The 14,103-nt window shown below is 40.7% G+C and overlaps 1 protein-coding gene across 1 annotated transcript in view; it reads left to right on the top strand.

Moving 5' to 3' along the window:
* Window positions 1–2,671: 2,671 nt before the first annotated feature.
* Window positions 2,672–14,103, top strand: part of usp43a (ubiquitin specific peptidase 43a) — a 125,496-nt gene continuing 114,064 nt past the window's right edge. The window contains exons 1-2 of the mRNA XM_040024678.1: window positions 2,672–3,865; window positions 13,414–13,566. Coding sequence (XP_039880612.1) covers window positions 3,251–3,865; window positions 13,414–13,566 — 768 coding nt within the window. The 5' untranslated portion in view covers window positions 2,672–3,250. The remainder of the gene's footprint in view (window positions 3,866–13,413; window positions 13,567–14,103) is intronic.

The raw sequence follows: 14,103 nt of genomic DNA, 5'->3' as shown, positions 1-14,103 counted from the left end.
TTGAGCCTCGGGATGTGTAGAATGTAATAGCCACACATCAGTTGTTAATCATTTAAAGCTACATGTCCTGGTGTAAACACACATAGAAAGTTCACAATGTTATTGCGAATAGGGCAAGAGGATGAATCAGTTTCTAAATATGGCTTCAATGTCTGTGAAATACAAAAAGTAAAATACACAAAACATCTGAGTGCTAGAGTTTACCAAACTGAGTTATTGAACAAAAAGTGTGTTGGTCAAGAATGTGACGAAGGATGACCTTCTGGTAGGTGACCGGCCTTCATGGTAGAGGTATTATCCAGAAGCCAGTCGGCTGGTTATTACCATCACTAGAGTGAAGCATGGGGATGGCAGCATCATGGTACTGGGGTGTCCCTCAGGGAGACTGGTCTGGTCTTAAAGAAAACAGATAACTTTTCAGCACCATAGTGAACTGAAGCATTGAGAAAAGAAAATGCTAAAGTGGATCAACTGCAGCTAAACCATAAACCACTGTTTAAATCTAAGATGTAAAGATGACACATCAAAGGTGTTCACCACCCAATCTGATGGAGCTTGCCAGAAAAAAGTTGATTGACTTGAAGGTGTAACGGTGTGCCATGAAATGGGGAAAACAGTACTTTCATAGTGAAAATACTTATTGTTGCTTATATAGCAAAATTTCTGGTGCTATTTTTTATTTCTTGTAGATTAATTTAAAAATTACATTTACAATATAAAATGCAAGAGTGAAGTAGTCTGAATACATTCTGTATATAAAAGTGAAAAGATTAGGGACTGCTGTCCCCTAATGTAATAAGGTTTATTCTCTGAGAGGTTATGGTAAAAGAGTGGTGCAATGTACAATTCTAATTCACTACTACTTCCTGCAAAAAAAAAAAAAAAACATTGTTATATAAACCATCCATCCATCTGTCCAATTTCTACCTCTTATCGAATTCAGTAGGATTGGGGCCTATCCCAACTGTCATGAGACAAGAGGTGGTGTAAACCAGGACAGGTTACCAGTCTGTGGCAGGTAATTTAAAACAAGTCAGCAAATAATAAATAATAAAAAAATAAAATAAAATCCCTGCTCATTAAGCTTGGGCATAATTCCTTGCACTGTCGTTTAGCACAATGATAATGAACAGAAGATTGCTGTAAAACACGGGTCATCTTCATAACACAGACACAGAATGACACGGTTTGCCTCGGAATTTGTAACATGTAACATGTGTTCATTTTTCTAACAATGCTCAAGAGCATCGGGAAAATTACGGGAATATTGGTTGGAGACCTGACTTTTTCTTTTAATAAATCAGAACATCTGGTCCACCAAATTCAATCTTTAGTACTGGTGAGCTGTGAAATTAAGCTTCAGATGAGAATCTGAATATTGCAAAAAAGATGCTGGATTCCCATTGAAAAGCAGAACTGCATCTAATTTATCTGGCAAAAACAATTTTAACATACATTTTACTAACTTTGTCGAGCTTTCATGATGTATGAGCAGCAGCATTAATGTGCATGCAGAAAGTCTGTCTGCAAGTGACGATGTCTTAGGTATTTGATTAGCAGGATGAAGAAAATGTTGACCATGTATGCATGGCAATATGAAGGGTAGATGTCAGTATCTATACTTTGATAACCTTGGTTTTTATACCCTCACTGGCCACTACTAATACAATAGTAGTATCGCCCCTTTTGGATCCCCTTTGCCTTCAGAACCGCCATAACTTAACTCATGCTTAACTTGTTGGAAACATTCCTCAGAGGTTTTGGTCCATATTGACATGATAGGATCACACAATTGCTGTAGATTTGTTAGCTGCAAATCAGTTGTGAGTCTTCTGTTCCACTCCCAAAGCTGCTCTATTAGATTGAAACCCTGTAAAATCATTGTCATGTTCAAGAAACCAGATTCAGGCAAACTTAGTTTTTGTGAAATAGTCCATGTGATAAGCAGGAGAAAATGGGTGGATTGGATGAACATGACATATCACCCAGCTGCCTTCTATTGTCCAAATTTGGTGAACCTGTGTGAACTGTAGCATTGGTTTTCTGCCTGTTTCTTGGCTAATAGGAGTGGTACAGGGTGTGGTCTTCTGCTACACCAGCCCATTCTATTCTAATATTCTCTGGATCGCTGTGCAGGAAGGTCCCAATAGATCACACGTTCCTGAAATAGTTTTACCAGCCTGTCTGGCAACAATAACCATGCTACATTTAAATCACCCTTCTTTCCCATTCTGATGCTCAGTTCGAACCATCACTGGTCATTTTGACCATGTCTGCATTCCTAAATCCACTGGGTTGGTATCATAATTGGTTGATTAGACATGCTATTGGCTTTCACAAACAGGTGTCTGTCAGAGCAAATAGCACAGGTGTACCAGGTCTACCTATGTGGACAGGCTCTTCAGCAGAAATAGCAATTTCTGAATGTGTGTGTGTGAGAAGTGCTTGGATGAATGGGTTGTTTAAAGCACTTTGAATGCTCAAGCAGACTGGAAAATGCTCAATAAGAACTAGTCCATTTACCATTATACTGGAAACTTATTTTTTAGTTGTTCTCTGAGCAGTTTATAAGTAGTCTATAATTTAGTTTGGTATTGTGGATGGTGCTGCTTTCTCTGACACCCTCAGCAGATGTTTTGGCAGGTGATGTTAGAACTGGTCCTACAGGGGGCAGATTCACACTGCTGTACCTGTCACCTATTAAAGACGACAACTTCCTTGTTCAGAGTGAAATAAAGTAGATATGCCTAGTTGAATTGCCTGTCATCCACCCGTTGCGAATGACTTAACCACATACATATTTGTGTTGATAGCCTACAGTCTAATTCAGGTTAATTAAATTCTTGCCTGTGAGGCGGGCAGTTAAACAGGATCCTTCGCAATTCAATGAGGCCCTACAGACAGGAGAAGAGGGAAGAACAGGGGTGGTGAGAGAGAGAGTCAAAGACCGCCAGGCGCACGATCCAGCGCTGAGAGCCATCGACGAGGAAGTATAAATGAACCTGCGATGTGGAAGAAGGAGAGCCGCTCGTCTCTGTAGCTCCTGCAGAGATAGATCGTCACCCGACAAAACGCGCGCACCGAGATGTCGATGGGATAATATCAGCAATAATGTGCCTTATTGGCTTCGCGGCAGTGAGGTTTGTGGAGAGAAGTGAGACGGGGGAGGAGGAGGGGTAGACAGCCTGGCAGACAGGTGCGCGTTGATAGTCTGTTTCATTTTCTCTCGGTCCGTTTAAGTGATAGAGCCATGGATACCCGTAAGGAAAGCAAGGTAAGAAGACAACCCATGAAACCCAAAACGACGAAGCCAAAGGAGAAGAAATACAAATCTGGTAGGTTTACTAGACGGAAATCGCTTCGATCTTTTGGGAATTTCATGGGAAGGATCCTTAAAACTTTGGGCACTTTAGCGCACTTTGGCGACGCGGAACAGCAGGACGCAGAAGACGACGACGGCGGTTTCGGGCAAAGCGCGTCGGGTGGTTTTAAAGATAACTGTTCGCAGATCTCCAGGGAAGGAACCGTAAAGAAGAGCTCCACGGTTTCGTCCATTCACGGCTCGGTGAAAGACAGGCTGTCGTGGTGCTACGGCGACAAGACGCCGGGAGTGCTGGGACTGAAGAACCACGGCAACACCTGTTTCATGAACGCTGTGGTTCAGTGCCTCAGCAACACGGACCTGCTCGCCGAATACCTCGGGTTGGAGCAGTATAAGTCGGATATTTGCCTCCAGAGGGTTAACGGGGAGGTGAGAGGAGCGGAGTCGCAGACCGCCAGGGGAGAGGTGACAGAGCAGCTGGCGTCGCTGGTTCGAGCGCTTTGGACACTGGAGTACACGCCGCAGCTGTCTGTGGAGTTCAAGGTAAGGATGGAGACGATTCACCTGAACTGAACAAGCTTAGGCTTCCCCCATTGATGAGACCTGGCGTGATTTTTCTGTTTTCTATAAAGAGAGTTGTTCTCAAACAGGTACTCCGGTGTCAACTAGAAACAAATACTCTCCACCCGGTGGGCATGTTATTCATCTTGATGGGTTAAACTAATTGCAAGTGGCCCCGAAACCCAAAAGTCTGCTGCTAACTGTGCCAGTGTTGTTGCTGCTATTTGATTAACTGCTCACTGGCAGCGAGAGTGCTCAAACTCAAGCACAATGAAACCACAATTACAGGACCTTAGGGCGTTTTAAATCAAATTAATACACTTAACTAGAAGCCACATAATTTTCTCCTATTGCACTGACAGTGTTTGTGGGCCGAATCAGTGCCGATTGATCGTGCTGCACTCAGCTGAGGAAGACAAGGTACAGAGATATAACACACTGAAAGCTAGAAGAGGATCAGCAGGGGCCCTGATTACTCACTCTCGTGAAGTTTGTGCCACAGGCTCCCCTGGTAGGTCACCTCGGCCATGAAGAAAGAGATCATATTTATAGGCTAAACTTTTTATACACATTCATCTCTTACTTTCTTCACATTTAGTGCCACAAGCTGCATGTCATACCAAGTTGCCTCCCAAAAAGCGATTCGCCTGTCAAAAAGTTTAAAAATACTTCTTAAAACTTTTTAGAAGTTGCCAAAAAATGTCTCGATTGATTATAATAAAGAACACAGAGTCATAAAGATACTTACACAACAAACTCTTTGTAAATTATGTTGACTACAGTCCAGTCCATTTATCAATATAAGCTAAAGACATGAAAAAAAAATCATGAGCACAATTAAGAAAGGAGGGTAAATATTTGGATAAAAATTTAAAGGTGTGAGCTTGAATATGGTCAGAGGTCAGTGGTAAACCTTTCTGTCCCAGGCAGTAATAATAAAACAACCTCAAGACCTCATGGTTTCGACATTTTATGATATTGTTTGTTGAAGTAGTTGCAGTTCGGCAACCATGTGGTTACTGATTACACGTAGGCTGTGTTATCTCTGCTTGGCTTACCTGTTCCTACACTTCAGGTGGTTTGTCTGCATTCCCAGAGTTGTGAGAGAAGACACGCGGTCTTGACTCACAAACACAAAGTGTTCAATGCAGAGGGGCTGCTTCATAACTGAAGCTTTACCTCTTCAATTTAAGGTTTTTCAAAACAACAAGTGATCAAACACTTACACACAAGAGACTTCTTGCTCCTGTTACTCATTGCAGTTGTAACTGGGAGCTGTAGAGGCTTAGACTTCTCTCAGGAGTGGTTGGATGGTAGCCAATCAGCGGGATTACTTAGAAAAAAAAAAACAAAAAAACAAAAAACTGCTCTGAAATATCAGTAGCACAGGGAAACTATGAGTGATTAGGTATGTAATACACAGACACATACAGACGCACACACATATGTGATCACACAGGCACACATTACTATTACTATTCCTAATTATTTTATTTAATCCTTTATTATTATTATTATTATTATTATTAGCAGTAATTTAAGTCACATGTATTATTCATTTCTAATTGGTTTAATGCTGCTCTTGTTTTAATTAATTGTTTTATATCTTTTATATCTATATATTTTATCATTGTTTTAATCATGTGCATTATTTTTGTGGTGTTTTAATCACAATGCTTAACGATTGTGTTTCATATTTTAGCTTTACGCTAATTTCTGCCTGCAGTCTCTGTGGTTGCTCACATCTAATGCTGCTCATTGCACTTCCACCTTGAATTAAATATGCTTTATAAGCAATGTTCTACTAGCTTACTTGGGTGTGAGCATGCTGAAGCTGTGAGAAAAGGTCGTGATTCAAGTAGAAGAAAAACTTGATGGTGTTTCAGTCCAAAAAATATAAAGGGTAGCTGGTTATGATATTATTACTGAAGAGCGTCTGCACGAACGGGAGATCAACTCCTGCTTTGGGAAACTAATGTAGCCTGAGTCTTTTAAAACAGTCAAAAGTCTGATATGTGAAGATAGTATGCGCAACATCATAAAGATCATTTGGATCTAGATAACAGGCCTTGCATAAAGAAATTCGTACAGTAAACACTTAATATATTGATCTCTATTGAACTGACTCTTTATGGAGTTTACGTGCTCCCTCTGATACTACGGCTTCCACACAGTCTAAAGACTTGTTAGGTTAATTGTTGTAGATTGTAGGTGTAGATGACAAAACACATGGTTGTGTGCTCTGTGTGTGTTAGCCTTCCCACATGGAAAAGATATATAAAAATCTTATAAAGTTTGTATCTGTCTTGTGTGAAACTTGTATGAAAAGCATACAAGAGTGAAAACAGATATAAGATCCCTTGAAAAATTCATGAGTAAATCATATAAGCCTTATATGATTCACTATATGAAGTAGGCCACATCTGATGCAAGTCTTTTATAAGTTTTTTCTATTTCTTTTCCATATACGGTTGTGTTGTGGGTTGTGTTGGACTGGTTACCTGTCTAGGATGTAAGACGAGTGGAATAGACCCCAGGTTGGGTAAGCGGGAAGAAAATAGAAGGATGCTACAGTGTGCACAGCATGATGATTAAATCCTCATATGAATATTAACTGTTAATGTCAGAATGTGCTTTGAAAGTGTTTTTCTGTAATTACTCTCATGGTTGCCTGTAATAAAAAAAAAAGGAAAACAAATCTTTCACACACATTTCCTTTCCTTGGGCCATTGCCTTGACACAATGATTTGTACGGGTCCGCCTATCCCGGAGTGAAGCAGGAGAGAGGATGTTTACTGTAGCGAGTGCATTTGGCCTGGAAAAGAGGATCCCCCCTGCTGCGATGCCTCCAGTGGTGTGCACTCAGAGGGTGAGCGAATGAGGGAGGTAGAGACACTGCAGCCAAACTAAAGTAACGTCCTTGTGATCCTCACAAGACCCCTTCGTCTGTAATTAGGGAAAGGAACAGACAGCCTTGACATGTGCCGGTTATTGACAAATTTGCTTGCATTTAAAGAGAGTCACTGGCTTGTAATGAAGTGGGTTAAAAAAGGAAATTTATATCCGAGATAAAGGCTATCGCAATGCTTTTTATTACTCTACTTTGTTTGAGATCGGCTTTAATGAATGAGCGGAAATTAGAAGTCACAGAGACTCAGCTCAGAATACACCAGAATAACGTCAGGCTTTTAGAAAAATAGTTAAGTCAGTGATTACATGTCAGGTCTATCACCTTGAAGAATTATGCAGAGCTGTGACACAAGACGTTTTTCCATAATGAGTTAAACTTAAAGTGGCTGCTATCATCCACCACACCCTGAGAATTATCACAAAATCTCAGCACATAAAGTGCTTGATCTGAATCAGAGGCAGATTCAGATCAAGTCTCTCAGAATGTGTGGAAGTGTCTGATAAGCTGATGGAGGGCAGGTATAGCTACCAGACTGGCAACACCTCATACAAAGGTTTCAGTTGACATTCTAGGTCAATTTACATTCTATATGTAGCAAATGGGCCTCATCCAAGCATGCAATCCAAAGAAGTGATAGCATATCAAGTGAAATCGGGGCTACTTTTCAAAAATCTGAATACAGACGTGCTTTGAAATTTCTGCTTCCCCATTGGTGAGCCTTGGCCATTAAACTTCAACACCACTGTTGTTCGATATGCTCGTTATATGTTCACAGAATTCCTTCAGAGCTAATTTAATGTAGCCCACCTGCTCATAATATTCTCATAATAACCACATGTAAATTATCCAATGTGCCCCCAAACGCACGCTTGCTTATAAATTACACTAATCAGCCTAATGGAAGAGCTTTAGCTAATGGTTAGCATTGCCAGCGTTGCCATTACTGCTTCACAGCACATTTGATCATCAGATCTCATTTTATTGGTTGGGCCAAAAGTTGTCTACATCAGTTTAACTTGATGACAGAGCAAGCTCTCTCTTTTTTCAGCTTTATACTCCCAACCTGAACAATTAACAGTTGCTGAAAGGATCATTATCTTTTTTTTTTTTTAAACACTTGACAGGATCCAGCTCTGTGGGGCCGGGGGAGCTTAGTCTGGAAGATTGAGCCTGGTGTTTTAAGTGGTTTTGTTTGTTTTGGGGAGAACAGGTCTGTGACAGTAAAGCACACCAGCAAGACTGATGGTTTGTTTGCCTTGTCTTATTTCTGCTTCGGGGACCAGTCTGACTCTCGCTTTCAGTGCTGAAGAGCTATACATTGTGCACACAGCGGGGGGGACGTACACCACCTGGACTCCCTGCGCTGAGCAGCACAGAAATGCCACGATGGTGCATCATCCCAGTTTGATGAGCAGCATTGTTTTTTTTCCCAGCAAAACAGATGGGCTTTACTTTTAGATTCAAGTGGGATAAACAGGATGATTATAAAATACTTTATTGTGCTGTAATAATCTTTATATTTTACACCTGGCTACAGATACGCTCTTTAGTACCTGTCTTAGCTGTTGAAGGGAAATTTAAAAAAAGAAGCTTCAAACACTTCATCTCACACAACAGTGGAGTTAGACTTTTTAAAAGTACGACAACAAAGCCGCCATATGCTGTTAGAAAGCAGCATGCATTCCCACGACTCAGTGAGTCGTATTGTATTATATTGTACCTGCACCGCTGTGGCAACAGACAATAAAGAAATGCAAGGAGGAGTCTGTGTCAGTATGACACCTTTTCCCACCAGGTTTATTATCCCTGTCATGATTTATATATTGAAACCGAATGACATAAGCCGTGGAAAAGCATCAATACTTACTGTACTGGGGTGTGACAGTGCGATAGCCAAATCATAGAAGGGAGCCTGCTTTACCTGAGTCATGGAAAGCACAGATACGTGTAAAGCACACTTTCAAAAGGGTATTTGAATTGCAGTTTCCTGCTTTAGTGACGGTGGTTTATTTTTCTATCAGCTTGAATTTACAGCCTGATCACTGTTATTTCAGTAAAAGTTCGCAAGTTAAGTTTCACTTATTCCTCAATGTGTGTAACTTAAATCATTTGGGTTGATCTGATTTGTTAACTTAAGAAGTCTAAATGCAGTTTTTCACTTTGAAAAACTGCACAGACACTAAATCACTCAGAAATGATTATTTTCATCACATATCTTCCCCTTTCTTATTCTTCACTGATATCTCATGCTGGGGGTAGCTGTAGAAATGCAGGCTTTGTTCATTTTTGACTCGCATTAACCTTTATTGGATGATTACAAACATATTCTAACAGAGAAATCGAAACTGGAACGAAGAGACAGGGAGGGACAGGTGCTAAGATGCTAAGAGAGAGACTCATTTGTCTGCTCGTGTTTACGGGTTAGCTGGGCTGACTGGAGCCCAGCTGTTGCTGATTAGTGGAGGGAATGTTTCTTATATGATAGAGAGAAAAGAGAAAAAAGATAATAGAAAGAACGGGCAAAGAAAAGAGGACAGAGAACTTGTGCATGTGTGCGTGCGTGTTTGTGTGATAGATGAAACAGAATGATGGGAAGGAGAGCGAGCAGTATAAGTGATAACTGCCCTGCTTCTGGTCTGTTCCAACAGCAAAGGTGATCTGACAACACGAACCAGCTGAAAAATGAAACAGCAAATGGACCAGTCAGTAGTGAGAGATTCCACCCCCCCCCCCGTTCCAGCTACACCTGTTGTTGGGGAAGATAGGTGTATGCAGGAAAACAAAAGCATGTGCAGTTCCTCTCACGGTTCCACCTTGCAATGGTTTGTCAGTATCACTCTCTGACCGTCACTAAGGAATCCAATCAAGCCTGTTTGTCAAGCTGGATCATGATGGGGTGAGGTGGTGTAAATGTTTTTTTTTTCTTTTAGGGAGAGGGGAGGGTCATTTGTTTGATGTATGTTTATAGTAAATTCCTTCCCCGCCAGCACTCTAATCTGTCGTTTACACAGCAGGAGGATGGATGTGCGATGGGGGTAATGGTGTGAGGTGAAGGAAAGGTTGCAAGATACAAAACCGAAACAGACATCTGAGTGTGGAGTGCAGCCCTGTCTCTGCTGACCGCAGGAGGTCATGACCCCTGCTGTGCAGACTGCACAGGTTTATGGCTGTCTTTTGTCATTCTGCTATCTTTTTCCAGTGCTTTTAAATTCTTTGGTGTTTTCTTTTTTCGTTTTTTGGGGGGTGAAAAACCCCGACAGTCCTAGACTCTATAGCTTTATTCCTCTGCTATATAAACAGCCAAGACTTTCTTTCAAGCAGAGTATTGGCTTTTGGTGGACTGCAGAATAACAATTGGAGCATCCAGGGGAAATTCAGCTTTTGCGAATGTATTTTTGAAAACTTTCAACTTCCCATACTGTAAAAAAGTTTATATCTCTCTGTTCAAATCTGTTGATGATCCAACAGCACATTTAATTCATGCTCTTCAATAACAAAAGAGGATTAAACTCATTGAGAGAAACTAATCATGCTTCAAGCTATAAAGAGAACTGCTCCCTGTGCCCTCTGCACTGAGTGGCGCTCAGTCGTATGTGGATGGAGAAGATTCTTCTAGACTGATCAATAGTTCTTTCAGTAAGGTCCCTAAAGCAGGCCCTTCCACCCACCGCTCTCCTCTCCTGCACTACTTCTGATGTGTTTACTCTACAAACACTTACGATGCTTCTTTAGCTGTGGACGGGTCAGATCTGAGCACTGCTGGTGTTTACAGAGGAACTTGACTTTTCAACCTACCTGCTATTCTTTTCTTTTCACCTCCACCTTGCCTCAGTTTAAACAATGCCCTTTCTTTCATTTCCCTCTTTACAAGAAATCAAATACAAGAACTGCTGCTTTCGAATACAACTTCGCCTCTTTTGTGACTCACGCGTGCACACAAAGAGAAAAATGAGGGTGAGACAACAGTGCAGGCGAGGCCAGTGCACTTCCATTGCACTGAAGTCCTAACCCCTTGATTTCCACCAGCTTTCAGTGCCCAGACTGAGTCTTGTTATTGTAACCTTGGAAACTCTCCTTCCTTCTCTCGTCCTTTGCATTTTCTCCTCTCTCATTTCGCTGATAGCTTTGACAAACTGTGCTGCCTGTGTTTTTCACTTTTCCTTTCTGGGCCTTCCACAACTGTGCTGTCCTTTTGATAAAGAGACAGAAGAAGAACACTAACTGGTCTGTTGAAACTTCGCCAGCATCCTTCCCTTACTCCACCGATCCTTTTCTCCATCTGTCCCACATCCCTCCATCCCCTGTCAGTGCTTTCTCATAGTGATGAAGCTCATTAGCGGGCTGTCTCTGTCAGATAGAATGGGGGGGAGGCAGGGGGCTCCCTCCTGTGTTTATATTTAGATACTGGGATACTGCAGGTATGATGTGGTGATTTTTAATGAGGTGCAGAGCAGAGCCTGGATGCTGTCAGTCACACAGAGAGAAAGAGTGACTGAGAGAAAGCAAAGTAGCCACCTGGTGTAGTGGTAATCAGTTTTGTCTGTCATTTTCTGTCCCACTCATAAATTTACTACTCCTTCCTCATAACTGAATTACAAAGACTGGACTTTTGTTTTTTTCCCCCCAAGAAACACCTGCTATGTTTTGGATACAGTTTGTGTGAGTCTCCTTTTGAAATGCAGTGCATATAAATGTGTGAAGTTCATGAATAGCATGAAAAAAGGTGGCGCTACAGCTAACCAGCACTCCAGCTTTTAGCAAACAGCTAACCACTAAAACTCCTCATCTTACTTAAATGCTACTACAAAAAGCTAAAGACTTTCAGCTTGGATTCACTCTTCTTCCCCGCTCAAGTTACATCTATTTACTCATCAATTAAGGTCTGAAAGAAACCCATCTGCTTAGAGTCAAGGGGAACGGAGAAATACCTGTCTGGCATCAAATGGACCTCTTTGCACCAGCTGCTAGAGAAGATGAGCCCGTTGGGAGTGGCACGATCTGATATCCTCGTGTTGGTCACATTGTTGTGACGTGATACTTTTGCGACTTCGGAAAAAAATGCTGTAAATAAAATCTACTTAACTTGCGAGAAACCGCCTCTGTCCGCCGATTCAGCAATTTGAATTCTTTGCATTTCAGGATACTGCTCTTTAATAAACAATAAGCATTGTACATATTGTCCTTGCAACATTGGAATTTCATAAATGAATGAATGGCTTGGCTTGCAAAAGTATTACGTCACAACAAGCGATTGGTCACTTGCAATGTTGAACCTGGAACAACATTTATTATGATGATGTGGGAACAACACCAACACGAGGATATCAGATGGGTGCTGCTGTTGGCACGGGAAGATACTGCTGGAATTGGGAGACAGTTGGGAGTTGAGTCTAATACAAGAGTCTAATCTAATTGCTTAGAGTTTGCATTCTGGGGTGTTATATGACACTGAGAACAGATGCCACCTTCATCTCTCTATACACACAATGTGTCCTTTGGTGTTGGTGTCTTGACACACTAGCCAAGGCAATCCATTTGTGGCACTGACATGCCATGAATTCCAAGTTAGAAGTCTGAAGAAGTGGCATTGGCAGAAGTCACAGTGTTGCCTAAGATCACTCAAGTGAAACCAGAACGTATTACAGGCTTTGACAATGACGCTCATCAAACCACCATGCATGATTACGTCACCTGATAAAAACTGCATCAAATGTGCAGAGCAAAGATGTGACGATAAAGTTAAAGAAGTTTTATTTTTCACAAACATGAAGGAATATTAGGAGTACATTTGAATGAGTGGAACTTTGTTTGTTCTTTGCTTACAAGAATTTATGTTTCTCTGTCTGTAAGATGCTGGCATTAAAAAATAGTTTTGGCCTTCGTAGTAGTTTATGATGCCTTTACTTATGTCTGTGTCTGTGAGTGAAATGTGGATCAAACAGTGCAGAATATTCCACGTATTTATCTTCAAAAACTCCTGAGCTGCTTTCAGAGTGTGAGATGAGAGATGAATGATGAGCCCTCTGCACTTCTGAATTCATTAGACCCGATTCTGCTGTCTGTGACCCAGTACCACTAAAAGCCATGTATGCCCATGCCATTATACTCCCTCTTCTGCCTTTTATACCATGTTTTTTGTTTATTACGTTCGGGAGCATGAGACATACCAAGCCTTTTTCCACCCTATTTTCATCCTGGCTTTCTGATAAGGGTTCTTTGGCTTTATATGCCCAAACAATGCTGTTCAAGGACTTGTCTGGCTTTTGAAGATATTTTTTTGGCAATAATAAATGGATAATAAAAGGAATAAAAGGCTGTCATCCCTGTATTGTACTGTTTAGTTCCAGGAAATCTCATTAAATTTGACAATGCTTACTTAGTTTATAAAATTCTAAAAACAATGGCTTTTATATTCTAGACAAAGGTTGGGTTGTACTACAGAGGAAAACATCTTTTTTTAATGTCTTACGGATGTTTTAGTATGACTTATCTGATCATGACAGACGGAAAAGCATTGCTGTTTTGCTGTCTCCAAAACTAATTTATAAATGCAAAAGTCAAAGTTTGTTAGAAATCACCTGGAAAGACAGATTAATTGTGATGTTTCTCCATCCCACAGAGCATTGTGGCCAAATATGCGTCTCAGTTTCGTGGAAACTCTCAGCATGATGCCCTCGAGTTCCTCCTCTGGCTTTTAGATAGAGTTCATGAAGATGCCAATTCCAGCCCTGACAACAACAACAGCAGCACCAAGACCAAAGCCAATGCCAAGGTAAGTCTGCGTCACCGGTTTTTACTGATCCGCCTTGTCTGGTTTGAAATCACTGTTTGTTATTCAGGCCAGTTACTTCACTGTTAAAAAATAGAGTAAAAAATTTAAATACTTCAGAAACAGAAGTTTTAGTAAAATAATAACATAATCTCCTCTTGGGTCTTGGCCACTGTTTTCATTTTGTTAGTACCTTGGATCTCTTTGTGTAAAAAAATGTATAAATTCAATACTAGTTATATTCAGTTATATTCATCACATTCAACTCCTTAGTTTTTATCATTACAGCCTTGATAAATTGAATAAATACATATCTGCAATGTTACGTGGTATTATAAATTATTAATATGCAAACCTGTATTTGTTTCTGAGTTTATTTAGTATTTGAGTTTTATTCAGATTTTTATCCCAATGCTTCAAGTAACAAACAGCAGATTTTTGTATCCACTGAGCACTTGTAAAGTTCTTCAATTAAAAGAACATTTAAAGCCAATAACCACAAAAATATAGGATTAAACTGGCTCCAAGATCAGATACCTT

The sequence above is a fragment of the Simochromis diagramma genome, unplaced genomic scaffold, assembly GCF_900408965.1.
Source record: "Simochromis diagramma unplaced genomic scaffold, fSimDia1.1 OVJJ01000302.1, whole genome shotgun sequence".
Classification (NCBI taxonomy): Eukaryota; Metazoa; Chordata; class Actinopteri; order Cichliformes; family Cichlidae; genus Simochromis; species Simochromis diagramma.
The sequence above is the reverse complement of the archived record's forward strand: the minus strand, read 5'-3'. Positions and strand labels throughout refer to the sequence as shown.